This window comes from Scyliorhinus canicula, chromosome 24 (genome assembly GCF_902713615.1).
Source record: "Scyliorhinus canicula chromosome 24, sScyCan1.1, whole genome shotgun sequence".
In the NCBI taxonomy this organism is placed as follows: domain Eukaryota; kingdom Metazoa; phylum Chordata; class Chondrichthyes; order Carcharhiniformes; family Scyliorhinidae; genus Scyliorhinus; species Scyliorhinus canicula.
This window is the reverse complement of record NC_052169.1, coordinates 24,971,367-24,983,746: the sequence shown is the minus strand read 5'-3', so window position 1 is coordinate 24,983,746 and position 12,380 is coordinate 24,971,367. Positions and strand designations below refer to the sequence as shown.

At 45.0% G+C, this 12,380-nt stretch overlaps 1 protein-coding gene across 7 annotated transcripts in view; it reads left to right on the top strand.

Annotated features, from left to right (window-relative positions):
• Positions 1–12,380, top strand: part of vps13c (vacuolar protein sorting 13 homolog C) — a 368,173-nt gene that overhangs the window by 291,445 nt on the left and 64,348 nt on the right. For all 7 annotated transcript variants that reach the window (XR_005458698.1, XR_005458696.1, XR_005458697.1 and 4 more), the window contains 3 exons: positions 5,645–5,778; positions 7,006–7,132; positions 9,298–9,533. Coding sequence is in view for 4 of the 7 variants with exons in the window: in XM_038784422.1 (XP_038640350.1) it covers positions 5,645–5,778; positions 7,006–7,132; positions 9,298–9,533 (497 nt within the window). In the remaining 3 variants the exon portion in view is untranslated. The remainder of the gene's footprint in view (positions 1–5,644; positions 5,779–7,005; positions 7,133–9,297; positions 9,534–12,380) is intronic.

The window sequence follows — 12,380 nt, the reverse complement described above, 5'->3', positions numbered from 1 at the left end:
TAGGTCTCCAGACTCGGCAAAGACATGTTCAGCTCATTTCGGTTACAAGGCTAATAGTGTCTAAGGCAGAGCTTATTATAACTCCGATTTTACTTTTTCATTTTGTACATGAATATTGATGGCCCTGTAGTTTGTTACTACATTAAGGGTGTCGTACTGAGCAATGGTACTTGTAAAAACACATGAAGTGTGTAAGAGTGGGATGGTCTTTTTGGTCCACCTTTTCCAGCCAGCTGACAATTTATATGTCAGATGAAATACTCAAAACTCATTTCCTCTACTTTATTGAAAGGTGCAGATTGGTAGATGATTTTTTACGGCAGTTGGAGGGTGCTGTTCTCCATTTATCTGAATGATGCTTGAGGAAAACATGAACATGCAAGTGGCGGTATGCCCTCTGGTCCTTCAGCTGCATGTTGGAAACTATGGTTCTTACCACAGGCTGGAAGGAAATTTGACATCGCTCCTCTCCCACTTGAACATATCCTGTCTGGTGGAGCAAAATTCAAACAGGTGGTAGACTTAGTGAGATGACGGAGAGCTAGGGGTGGGGATGTAAATAGGAGGGGCCATGAGGGGAGAGAGATCTTCAGACGAGGAAAGGCTCAGGGAATTGAGGTTGTTTTCGTTAGAGAGGAGAAGGCTGAGAGGTGACTTAATAGAGACATATAAGATAGTCAGAGGGTGGACAGTGAGAGTCTTTTTCCTCGGATGGTGATGACCAACACGAGGGGACATAGCTTTAAATTGAGGGGTGATAGATATAGGACAGATATCAGAGGCAGTTTCTTTACTCAGAGAGTAGTAGGGATGTGGAACGCCCTGCCTGCAACAGTCGTAGACTCGCCAACTTTAAGGGTATTTAAGTGGTCACTGGATAGACATATGGATGAAAATGGAATAGTGTAGGTCAGATAGGCTTCGGATGGTTTCACAGGTCGGCGCAACATCGAGGGCCGAAGGGCTCGTACTGCGCTGTAGTGTTCTATGTTCTATAAGTCTAGGGGCAGCAGATTAAAGATCTGGCTGCAGCTGGTAACAGTAGCAGAATGGTTATGTTACAATCCTCATGTCACCTCATGGCTTGGTGTATCCTTCCCCATTATCATCAGCAGTTCATGTCCAAATGCAGCAGGACCTGAACAATATCTAGGCTTAGGCTGACGGGTGGCAAGTAACATTCGCGCCACATTCCCGGCTGGGTCACTGTCTGTGTGGAGTCTGCACGTCCTCCCCCTGTGTGCGTGGGTTTCCTCCGGGTGCTCCGGTTTCCTCCCACAGTCCAAAGATGTGCGGGTTAGGTGGATTGGCCATGCTAAATTGCCCGTAGTGTCCTAATAAAAGTAAGGTTAAGGGGGGGTTGTTGGGTTACGGGTATAGGGTGGATACGTGGGTTTGAGTAGGGTGATCATGGCTCGGCACAACATTGAGGGCCGAAGGGCCTGTTCTGTGCTGTACTGTTCTATGTTCTAATAAGTGCTAGGCCATGACCATCTCCAACAAGAGTGAATCTAACTATCACCCCATGACATTCAATGGCATTCCATTGCTGAATCCCCCACTCTCAAAATCTATTGACCAGAAACTGCACTGGACCAGCCTTATAAATACTGTGGCTAACAGAGCAGGTCAAAGGCACGGAATCCTACGGTGAATAACTCACCTTCTGGCCCCCAAAGCCTGTTCACCATCTCTAAGGCACAAGTTAGGAGTGTGATGGAATATTGAGAAGCTCGACACAACCCAGGAGAAAGCAGCCCGTTTGTTTGAAAAATGAAAAAATGAAATGAAAATCGCTTATTGTCACGAGTAGGCTTCAAATGAAGTTACTGTGAAAAGCCCCTAGTCGCCACATTCCGGAGCCTGTCCGGGGAGGCTGTTACGGGAATCGAACCGTGCTGCTGGCCTGCTTGGTCTGCTTTCAAAGCCAGCGATTTAGCCCAGTGTGCTAAACAGCCCCTGTTTGGCACCCCATTCAGTTCTTCCACCACCGATGAACAGTGACAGCCGTCTGTACCATCTAGAGATACACTGCAGGAGCTCAACCAAGACTCCTCAGAGAGCACCTTGCAAACCCACAACCACTACCATCACGAAAGACAAGCACAGCAGATGCCTGGGAACCCCACCACCTCGAGGTTCTCCTCCAAGTCACTCACCATCCTGACTTGGAAATATATCGCCGCTCCTTCGCTGTTGCTGGGGCAAAATCCTGAACTCACTCCCTGACAGCACAGTGGGTGTACCTACACCACATGAACTGTAGTAGTTCAAGGAGGCAACTCACCTCCACCTTCTCGAGGACAAAGAGGAATGGTCAATAAATGCTGGCCTAACCTGTGAAGCCCACATCCCCTAAATGTAAAAACAAAAATTTCCTATTGAACCAAACTTTCGCTCAATGAGCAGTTCAGGATGGCATGCCAGGAACAGCACCAAGTAGACGCAAAAGCTACAGCACAAGGTCACATGCTTGCTAAACAATGGAAGCAGCATGTGATTGACGAGAAACAATCCCACAGCTAAACTTCAGCGGATACAAGCCTAATCCGATCAACCTTTCCTCGTAAGAGGTCCCTCCCATTACAGGTATTAATCTAGTGAACTGTTTCCAGCATATTTGCATATTTCCTGAAATACAGAGTCCAATACTGTCCACAGTATTCCAGATGTGGTCGAAGAAAAGCCCGCGATCACATCCTGAATGTCGTACTGAAGGCTAGTGCTCCTGAAATTAGCCATTGACCAAACTGTTCCAGCTCAGCTACAACACAGCCATCTGACGGACAATGTGGAATATATCCCAGATAGATCCTGTACACAAGAACAGGACAAATCCAACCTGGCCAATTGCCACTTCATCAGTCTTTTTCAATCATCAGCAAAGTGGCAGATGGTGTCGTTGATAATACTATCAAGTGGTACTTACACAGCAATGACTGCTTATTGATGCTCAGTTTGGGTTATGCCAAAGCCACTCTGCTCCTGACCTCATTACAGCCTTGGTCTAAGCATAGACAAAGGAACTGAATTCCAGAAGTGAGGTGAGAGTGACCGTGCTTGACATCAAGGCAACATTTGGCCGAATGTTGTATCAAGGAACCCTAGCCAGACAGGCAAACTCTCCACTGGTTGGAGTGGTACCTAGCATGAAGGAAGATGTTGCGGTTGTTGGTGAGCAATAATCTCCTGCAAAGTGCATCACTGTTGGAGTTCCTCAGAGTCGTGTCCTAACCACCTTCAACTGCTTCTACCAGTTGTAACTCGGGCACTGAAGAGGTCCGTATCTCTCTGTGGCAAGACCTTGAAAACATTCAGGCTTGAGCTGATAAGTTCATTAGATATAGCAGCAGAATTAGACCATTTGGCCCATCGAGTCTGCTCCGCCATTCGATCATGGCTGATCTCATAGAACATAGAACAGTACAGCACAGAACAGGCCCTTCGGCCCTCGATGTTGTGCCGAGCAATGATCACCCCACTTAAACCCACGTAACCCGTATACCCAACAATCCCCCCATTAACCTTACACTACGGGCAATTTAGCATGGCCAATCCACCTAACCCGCACATCTTTGGACTGTGGGAGGAAACCGGAGCACCCGGAGGAAACCCACGCACACACGGGGAGGACTTGCAGACTCCACACAGACAGTGACCCAGCCGGGAATCGAACCTGGGACCCTGGAGCTGTGAAGCATTGATGCTAACCACCATGCTACCGTGAGGCCTCATCCTGGCCTTCACCCAGCCGGTAATAATAATAAATCTTTATTAGTGTCACAAGTAGGCTTACATTAACGCTGCAAATAAGTTACTGTGAAAAGCCCCTAGTTGCCATTTTCTGGTGCCTGTTCGGGTACACAGAGGGAGAATTCAGAATGTCCAATTCACTCAACAAGCACGTCTTTCGGGACTTGTGGGAGGAAACCGGAGCACCCGGAGGAAACCCACGCAGACACGGGGAGAACATGCAGACTCCGCACAGACAGTGACCCAGTGGGAATCGAACCTGGGACCCTGACTCTGTGAAGCAACAGTGCTAACCAATGTGCTACCGCGCCTCATTTAAGAGACATATTTTACCATATTGTGTATTCTTAAGATGTCTGCCATCTGTACGGGTGTGCTTTTTTCTCATATGCTGCTGCTGATGTGTTAATATATCCCAGATATTACTTTAAAATTGCCATATCCTCTCGCTTCATGTAACACTCAGCAGATTAGTGCTATAGATGTAGAGATTGACACATATTTTGCCTAGCCGTGTTTTGTCAGCGAGGCAGCGACGTTGGAGACGTCATGCTGCCTGTAATATCTAAAAGACTACTTTCATGGTAACAATTTCCAAAGGCCAAAGGAAGTGGTTGTTTGGATTGTAACGATCAATAAATGTTGCAGGATGGCAGAAAATATAAACCACCTGAGAACTAAATCAATTTAAAAATGCATCTTGTTTTGAGCTGAGGAGTGGGAGCAAAACTTTTGATCTACAGCAAAGCAGGATTAATACACACAATAAAATTTGACCAAAATTCTTAATCAGAAGATAAAGGGAAAGAAAATTGCAACGGATGGTACTTCACATTACACACACGCATACGTCTCCCTCTGTTCCATACCTGGAGTTACGCGAAATGGATAAAGAAACATGGCTTTTCATTCTCATGGTCTTAATATGACCATATTTCACTGTATAAACTCTCTGCAGCAACTAATGTTGGCCATAAGGAACCAAAGACACATTGCGCATGTTTGTAGGAGCGTTTCCAAGAACGGACTATTGAGCTGGCTTTTATGTGGGGTTCCTCCCACTTCGTTACAGCTCAGCTGAACACACAGACCTGCAGACACATCAACTCTGGTTAAGACGGCTTTATTTTTCCAAGCTTGGTCCAAATACGTGGGAGAGTGATTTGGATGAATGCCAAAACCACTCTGATTTACACTGGTACAGACGCCCCAATTATACAATTGTCCAAAAATCAATAGCCCACCCCAGTTGGACTTGATCCAACCCTTGGAGTTATCAATTTGATAGTGACCAAATAAGGTTACTTTTAGCAATATGATGACTGTGATTAACTCATGGTTTAACCCCATCCTGCCACCCGTTATCCGTTATAAAGTTGTTTTTCTGCCATTCCCATGTTACTTGTCGAAGCCAGTTCCTGCCCACCTCATTGTTCATCTAGGGGCAGGATGCTAAAGTAGGTTCCTCTTTACAGCATGGATTGTCTGAGACAGGATGTTGGGGCCACTGATGAGAACTGCTTACTGAGCTGACTGTTATTGCTGACCACACTATTTCTGTCTGTCCTGTTTGTCTTAAAAACATGGGCAAATTAGCTAGCTTAAATCCCATCATGCATTGCGGCCACTGCTTTTAACAAGAGTTTGAATGCTTGTTACTGCTGTGTCCTAAAACTACATGTTTAATGGTTAATAATGATTCCTGGGTATACTTGCTGTGATTAGTCCTAATTCTCAATAAACTAACTTATGCAGAACTATTCTAGTGCTATCCGGTTTTAAGGGGTCTCATATCAGGACACAACATCTTCAATGTTGTTTTGCAATTATATGTTTCAGACTCTAATAAAGAGTAGAGCTGATAGTTGATCTGATGCATTTTTTTTGGCAGTGTGGCGGAGTTATAGTGGATGTGAATGTTGCTGATCATGCCACAGTGATCACATTTATCGACTATTACGATGGCTCTGCACCTGCCCTCATCATTAATCACACGACAGCAGTGAAGTTCCGCTTCAAGCAAAGGTATGTGAAATCCCCGCCGCAGCTCTTAACCGAATCAGTTTGCAAATCCCTCCAGTGCCCGACAAGTTAATCGTTTGTCTGTGTTTGAGGAAAGACATTAGCCGGGCCGTTTGAATGCTCCTCTGTTAATGTTGGCATGGGATCTTTTATATCCATATTTTGGCTCGAGTGAATCGAGAACAGACAGCCTCGGTTATATCCTATCTGAAAGACAACATTTATGATAAGTTGGTACTCCCCTGTTTTGCTTGTCAGTCTCAAACTGGGCTCAAGAGTTGGGTGGGGCTTCACCACCAACTGAGCCAAGGTGCGTTGAAACGGGAAGAATGTATTTATTCAGATACAAAGCTACCTTGGCTGTCCAACTCGGCTCACTGGTAGCTTTCTCTTGTGTGAGTTAGAATGTTTTGGCTTAAATTCGATAGACTTGAGCACAAAATCTAGGCCGACCCTGAGGAGTGCGCCACACTCGGAGGTCCTGTGTTCCTCGGGAGACATTCACGTGAAGTCCTGTCAACTACCCCAAAATATAGAATCATACAATCCTTGACATTGCAGAAGATGGCCATTCGGCCCATCCAGTCTGCAGTGACCCACTGAAAGAGCACCCTACCTAGGCCCACTCCCCCTGCCCTATCCCCGTGACTCCAGTTAACCTGCACATCTTTGGTTACTTAGGGGCAATTTTGCATCGCCAATCCACCTATAATAATAATAATCGCTTATTGTCACAAGTAGGCTTCAATTAAGTTACTGTGAAAAGCCCTTAGTCGCCACATTCCAACGCCTGTTCGGGGAGGCTGGTATGGGAATCGAACCATGCTGCTGCTCTTGTTCTGCATTACAAGCCAGATATTTAGCCACTGTGCTCAACCTGCTCATCTTTGGATTGTGGGAGGAAACCGGAGCACCCAGAGGAAACCCACGCAGACACGGGGAGAAAGTGCAAACTCCACACAGACAGGAACACACGCTGGGAAGCGAACCCGGGTCCCTGGCGCTGTGAGGTAGCAGCGCTAACCACTGTGTCGCAGTGTATCTTAAACATTTAGCTCAATGTAACAGGTCAACATGCTAGCTCCTCTGCACATTGATGTTCTGCACAGGCTATGCAATTGTACTTGCAAAGATATGTACAAGAGTTGTGTGCTATTCTTGTACAGGGATAATATGACATGATTATTTTACACCCTTCTAACTACCCATTAATCTTTTCCTGCCCTCTAGTGGATTACAGGACGAGTTGATACTCGACCCGGGGGCGGCTCGATTATTTGCGTGGGTTGACCCCACTGCCATCAGGAAACTTAACTGGGGCTGTGCCTGGAAAACTGGAGAACTTGACCTGTTAAAGGTACGTAGATAAATACCCATCCAAAAAAATTAACTCTTAAAATGTTTACCTGCACTGGAACCTGGTTGAATGGTGGTAACTTGGTTAAACAGAAATGTTGTCTTAACATTTAAAATTTTACTTTGAATCCCAATCCCGTACCAGCCTCCCCGAACAGGCGCCGGAATGTGGTAACTAGGGGCTTTTCACAGCAACTTCAGTTGAAGCCTACTTGTGACAATAAGTGATTTTCACTTCCACTTTCAATCAATTAAGTGTAAGTAATTTGGAATATAGGGTGATTACTGTGAGCTGGAAGTTGTAACTTGGTTCAGAAGGTATATAAAATTCAAAGGATCTTTACATTAACTAACTAACACAATCTAGATACATCTTGCGATGACTCTTGCTGTACACTGTACTTCACGAAGGCCCCGCCTTCCCAACCTTACCCCTCGCCTGAGATGTGGTGACCCTCAGGTTAAATCATTCACCAGTCAGCTCTCCCCCCTCAAAGGGGAAAGCAGCCTATGGTCATCTGGGACTGTGGTGACTTTACTTCAGGTTGATATATATAACCAACAGTATCAACTCCCAAGTTAGGTCCTATATTTGTCACAACTGATTTTCATTTTTGAGAATTTCCGCAATTTTAGAATATTCTTGATAGATTGAAAGTAGCAAATATAATCTCACTTTGCAAGACAGGAGAAGAGAGAAAATGGGTAATTATAGGCCAATTATCCAGCATTGGTAATAGTGAAAATACTGGAACCGTAAGGATGTGATAACAGGGTATTTGGAAATTGCTGTTATTGCTCGGTTAGTCAGTATGATTTCATGAAAGAAAAGTTGTGTTTGACCAATCTGTTGGAGTTCTTTGAGGTTGGATAAAGGGAATCCTGTCGATGTAGTATATTTAAATTTTCAGAAGGCATTTGACGAGGTGCAGCTTGAGAATGAATGAAGGAAAACATTTCTTAGTTCAGGTGATTTGCATGATCCTGACATTCTTGGAGTGCAGGAATGTCTCTTGGGATGGCCTTGCACTCGGAAATATGAGAGGAACCCAAACATTCCTTTGCAAACAATTGCACCTGTCCTGGGTGTTGAGGCTGTGGCTACATTCGAGGAAAGATGTAACAGCAGAGAATGGATTCCATGAATCTCTGCTCTTTTCCCTCTCCTCATAGAGTCATAGAGGTTTACAGCATGAAAACAGGCCCTTCGGCCCAACTTGTCCATGCCACCCAGTTTTTACCACTAAGCTAATTTCCCGCATTGGGCCCATAACCGTCTATACCCAGCTTTCCCATATAACTGTCTAAATGCTTTTTAAAAGACAAAATTGTACCCACCTCCACTACTGCCTCTAGCAGCTCGTTCCGGACACTCCCCACCTTCTGTGTGAAAATATTGCCCCTCTGGACCCTTTTGTATCTCTCCCCTCTTCCCTTAAACCTGTGCCCTCTAGTTTTAGATTCCGCTACCTTTGGGAAAATATGTTGACTATCTACCTTATCTATGCCCCTTATTATTTCAGAAACCTCTAGAAGATCAACCCTAAGCATCCTACACTCCAGGGAAAAAGTCCCAGTCTATCCAGCCTCTCCTTATAACGCAAACCATCAAGTCCCGGTAGCATCCTAGTAAATCTCTTCTGCACTCTTTCTAGTTTACTAATATCCTTTCTATAATAGGGTGACCAGAACTGAACACAGTATTCCATGTGTGGTCTTACCAATGTCTTGTACAACTTCAACAAGACGTCCCAACTCCTGTATTCAATATTCTGACCAATAAAACCTAGCATGCTGAATGCCTTCTTCACCACCCTGTCCACCTGTGACTCCAATTTCAAGGAGCTATGAACTCCTTTTCTATAACCCTGTTCTATAACTCTCCCCAACACCCTACCATTAACTGAGGTAGGTGCTACCTCGATTCTATCTACCAGAATGCATCACCTCACATTTATCTAAATGAAACTCCATCTGCCATTCATTGGCCCACTGGTCCAATTGATCAAGATGGTACTCTAATTTTAAAGCAGTGGGAAGTTAGCCCCTAGTTGTAGTCTGATTTCTGTATGGGCTGCAACGTACAGCATAATAAAATTAAAAGCTTTGCCAGGGATGTCCTCTGGCTCGGCTATCTCATTGATAGAGTAACTTTTTATTTTCTAGGATCAGTTTGGGCAGTTCCTTTGGGACAACAACAATCAGATTCACTGGGTATCGTTCCTCGATGGGCGACAGCGCGTGTTGGTGTTCACTGAAGATGTTGCCGTTCTCTCTAAAGCACGGCAGGCTGAGGACTTGAAGCAGTTTGACAAGGGAGTTACAGTGTCACTTCATAGCCTGGGACTGTCGCTCGTTAATAATGAAAGCAAACAGGAGATCGCTTACGTAGGAATCACCAGGTAAGCTCTGATTTTCTTTTTCTGAGTGGTTTAAGAAAGTGACCATATACACGACCGTGAGCTTTTAATTCCAAGTTTTTTGTGGCAGGGAAAGGTTTGACTCGTGTAGTAATTTAAATTAAGTAATTTAAATAAAGCAGTGCAGGAAACTCTTTATACTCGGAGAAATAACCAACGGAGGATTCGGGTTAAGCAACTTAAAATGACTGGTGTGGACTACCAATGTCGACATAAATAATGTCGACAGCAGGAATGGAGCCATTAAAATTCATAATCTACCGCGATATATGTGAAGAAAAAGCCCAACCTGCAAAATCCACCTCCCAAAGCGGCCAAGTAAATGAATCCAATCTCATTACCCCAAGTCTTCAACCTTTCAAACCCATTAGTGTAGCAGCTCACCAATACCTGTGTTTAGCCTGACTCTGATGGCAGCACCATCACATCTTACGATGCTCGGTTCACAAGGTTGCAGGATAATTAGAGGTGAGAGGCTTTTCAGAATAGGTTGATCCGTGCAAACGGAAAGACCCGTTGCAACACCCTGTTATTTGTGACATGGTTTCACATTCTTTTTCTTTCATGAAACTATCTGAAATGTATCGGCAATTGTGTTTAAAAGCTTCCAGCTGTCATTCCTTAATTTGTCTTGTTGATTGGCAGCACAGTGGTTAGCACGGCTGCCTCACAGCGCCAGGGACCCGGTTCAATCCCGACCTTGGGTGACTGTAGAATTTTCACATTCTCCGGGTGACTGTGTGGGTTTCCTCCCGGGTGCTCCGGTTCCTCCCACAGTCCAAAGATGTCCAAAGATGTGCCAGTTAGGTGGATTGGCCATGCAAAATTGCACCTTAGTGTCCCGAGATGTGCAGGCTAGGTCTTGGGAGTGGGCTTTGGTGGAGTGGTCTTTCAGAGGGTCGGGGCATACTCGATAGGCCGAATGGCCTCCTGCACTGTAGGGATTCTATGATTTGTGTCCGATTGTTCTTTTTTCACATTTTGGTTGGAAATAGTTTTCTGGATTGACCTTTTCCGCACACTGTGTTCATGGGCACAAGATGAAAGGCCCATGAGGGTGGAAGCATTTTATTCGCGCCTTATCCCAATGGTCAGTTTCTGTCTAAATGTTACTCCAGTTATGGCTCAAACGTCCAATATTGGTGACCAGCCATGTGGCTTTTGTCTGCACCATCACTTCATTGTTTTCTTGTGCACTTTTCTCCAGAAGCCAATGCAATCCCCGAGGACCTACAATTAGAATCTAGTTTCCCCATGACTTCCTCTGATATGCAGTCTACAGTTTCACCTGCATGGTTAAACATTGCTGGTTCCTTCTCTGCATCATTTGGCTATTTCGCCGCTGACCCCATCCACCTCTTATCACATTGACTCATTTATTGCAGTTCTTTGAAGCATCAATGATCAACGTGGTTAAAGGGGAACCTGTCGATGTGGTGTACTTTGATTTCCAAAACGATTTGACAAGGTGCCACGTCAAAGCTTACTGCACAAAATAACAGCTTGTGGTGTAGGTGGTAATATATTAGCATGGGAAGAGGATTGGTTAGCTAACAGAAAACTGAGAGTGGGGATAAATAGATCATTTTCAGGTTGGCGAGACACCAGTGCTGGGGTATCGACTATATCAATGATTTGAATAAAGGGCCCAGAGCGTTGCGTTGATGAATTTTCTGCTGATACAAAGATGGGTCAGAAAGAAAGTAGTTCAAAGGATCTAAAGAGTCTGCAAAGGTGAAGCAAGTGGGCAAAGATCTGGCAGATGGATTATAATGTCGGAAAGGGTGAGCTTGTCCATTTTGATAGGAAGAATATAAAAGCAGCGTATTATTTAAATGGAGGGAGATTGCAGAATTTGATTGAATTCCTTGAGACGGTAACTAAGTGTGCAGATGAAGGTAGAGCAGTTGATGTCATATACATGGATTTCAGTAAGGCGTTGGATAAGGTTCCCCATGGTCGGCTCATGAAGAAAATAAGGAGGTGTGGGATAGAGGGAAATTTGGCCAATTGGATAAGTAACTGGCTATCACATAGAAGACAGAGGGTGGTGGTGGATGGAAACTTTTCAGACTGGAGACCAGTTACCAGCGGTGTACCACAGGGATCAGTGCTGGGTTCTCTGCTATTTGTGATTTTTATAAATGACTTGGAGGAGGGGGCTGAAGGGTGGGTCAGTACATGGAACATAGAACATACAGTGCAGAAGGAGGCCATTCAGCCCATCGAGTCTGCACCGACCCACTTAAGCCCTCACTTCCACCCTATCCCCGTAACCCAATAACCCCTCCGAACCTTTTTGGACACTAAGGGCAATTTATCATGGCCAATCCACCTAACCTGCACATCTTTGGTCTGTAAATTTGCTGATGACACCAAGATTGGTGGCGTAGTGGATAAGGTGGAGGGCTGTTGGAGGCTGCAAAGAGACATTGATAGGATGCAGAGCTGGGCCGAAACATGGCAGATGGAGTTTAACCCTGATAAGTACGAGTGATTTTTTTTGGTAAGACAAATTTGAATGCGGATTACAGGGTCAACGGCAGGGTTCTGAGGAATGTGGAGGAACAGAGAGATCTTGGGGTTCATGTCCACAGATCTCTGAAGGTTGCCACTCAAGTGGACAGAACCATGAAGAAGGCCTATAGCGTGTTCACGTTTATTAACAGGGGGCTTGATTTTAAGAACCGTGGGATTATGCTGCAACTGTACACGACCCTGGTGAGACCACATTTGGAGTATTGTGTGCAGTTCTGGTCACCTCACTGTAGGAAGGATATGGAAGCATTGTAAAGGGTGGAAAGGAGATTTACCAGGATGCTGCCTGGA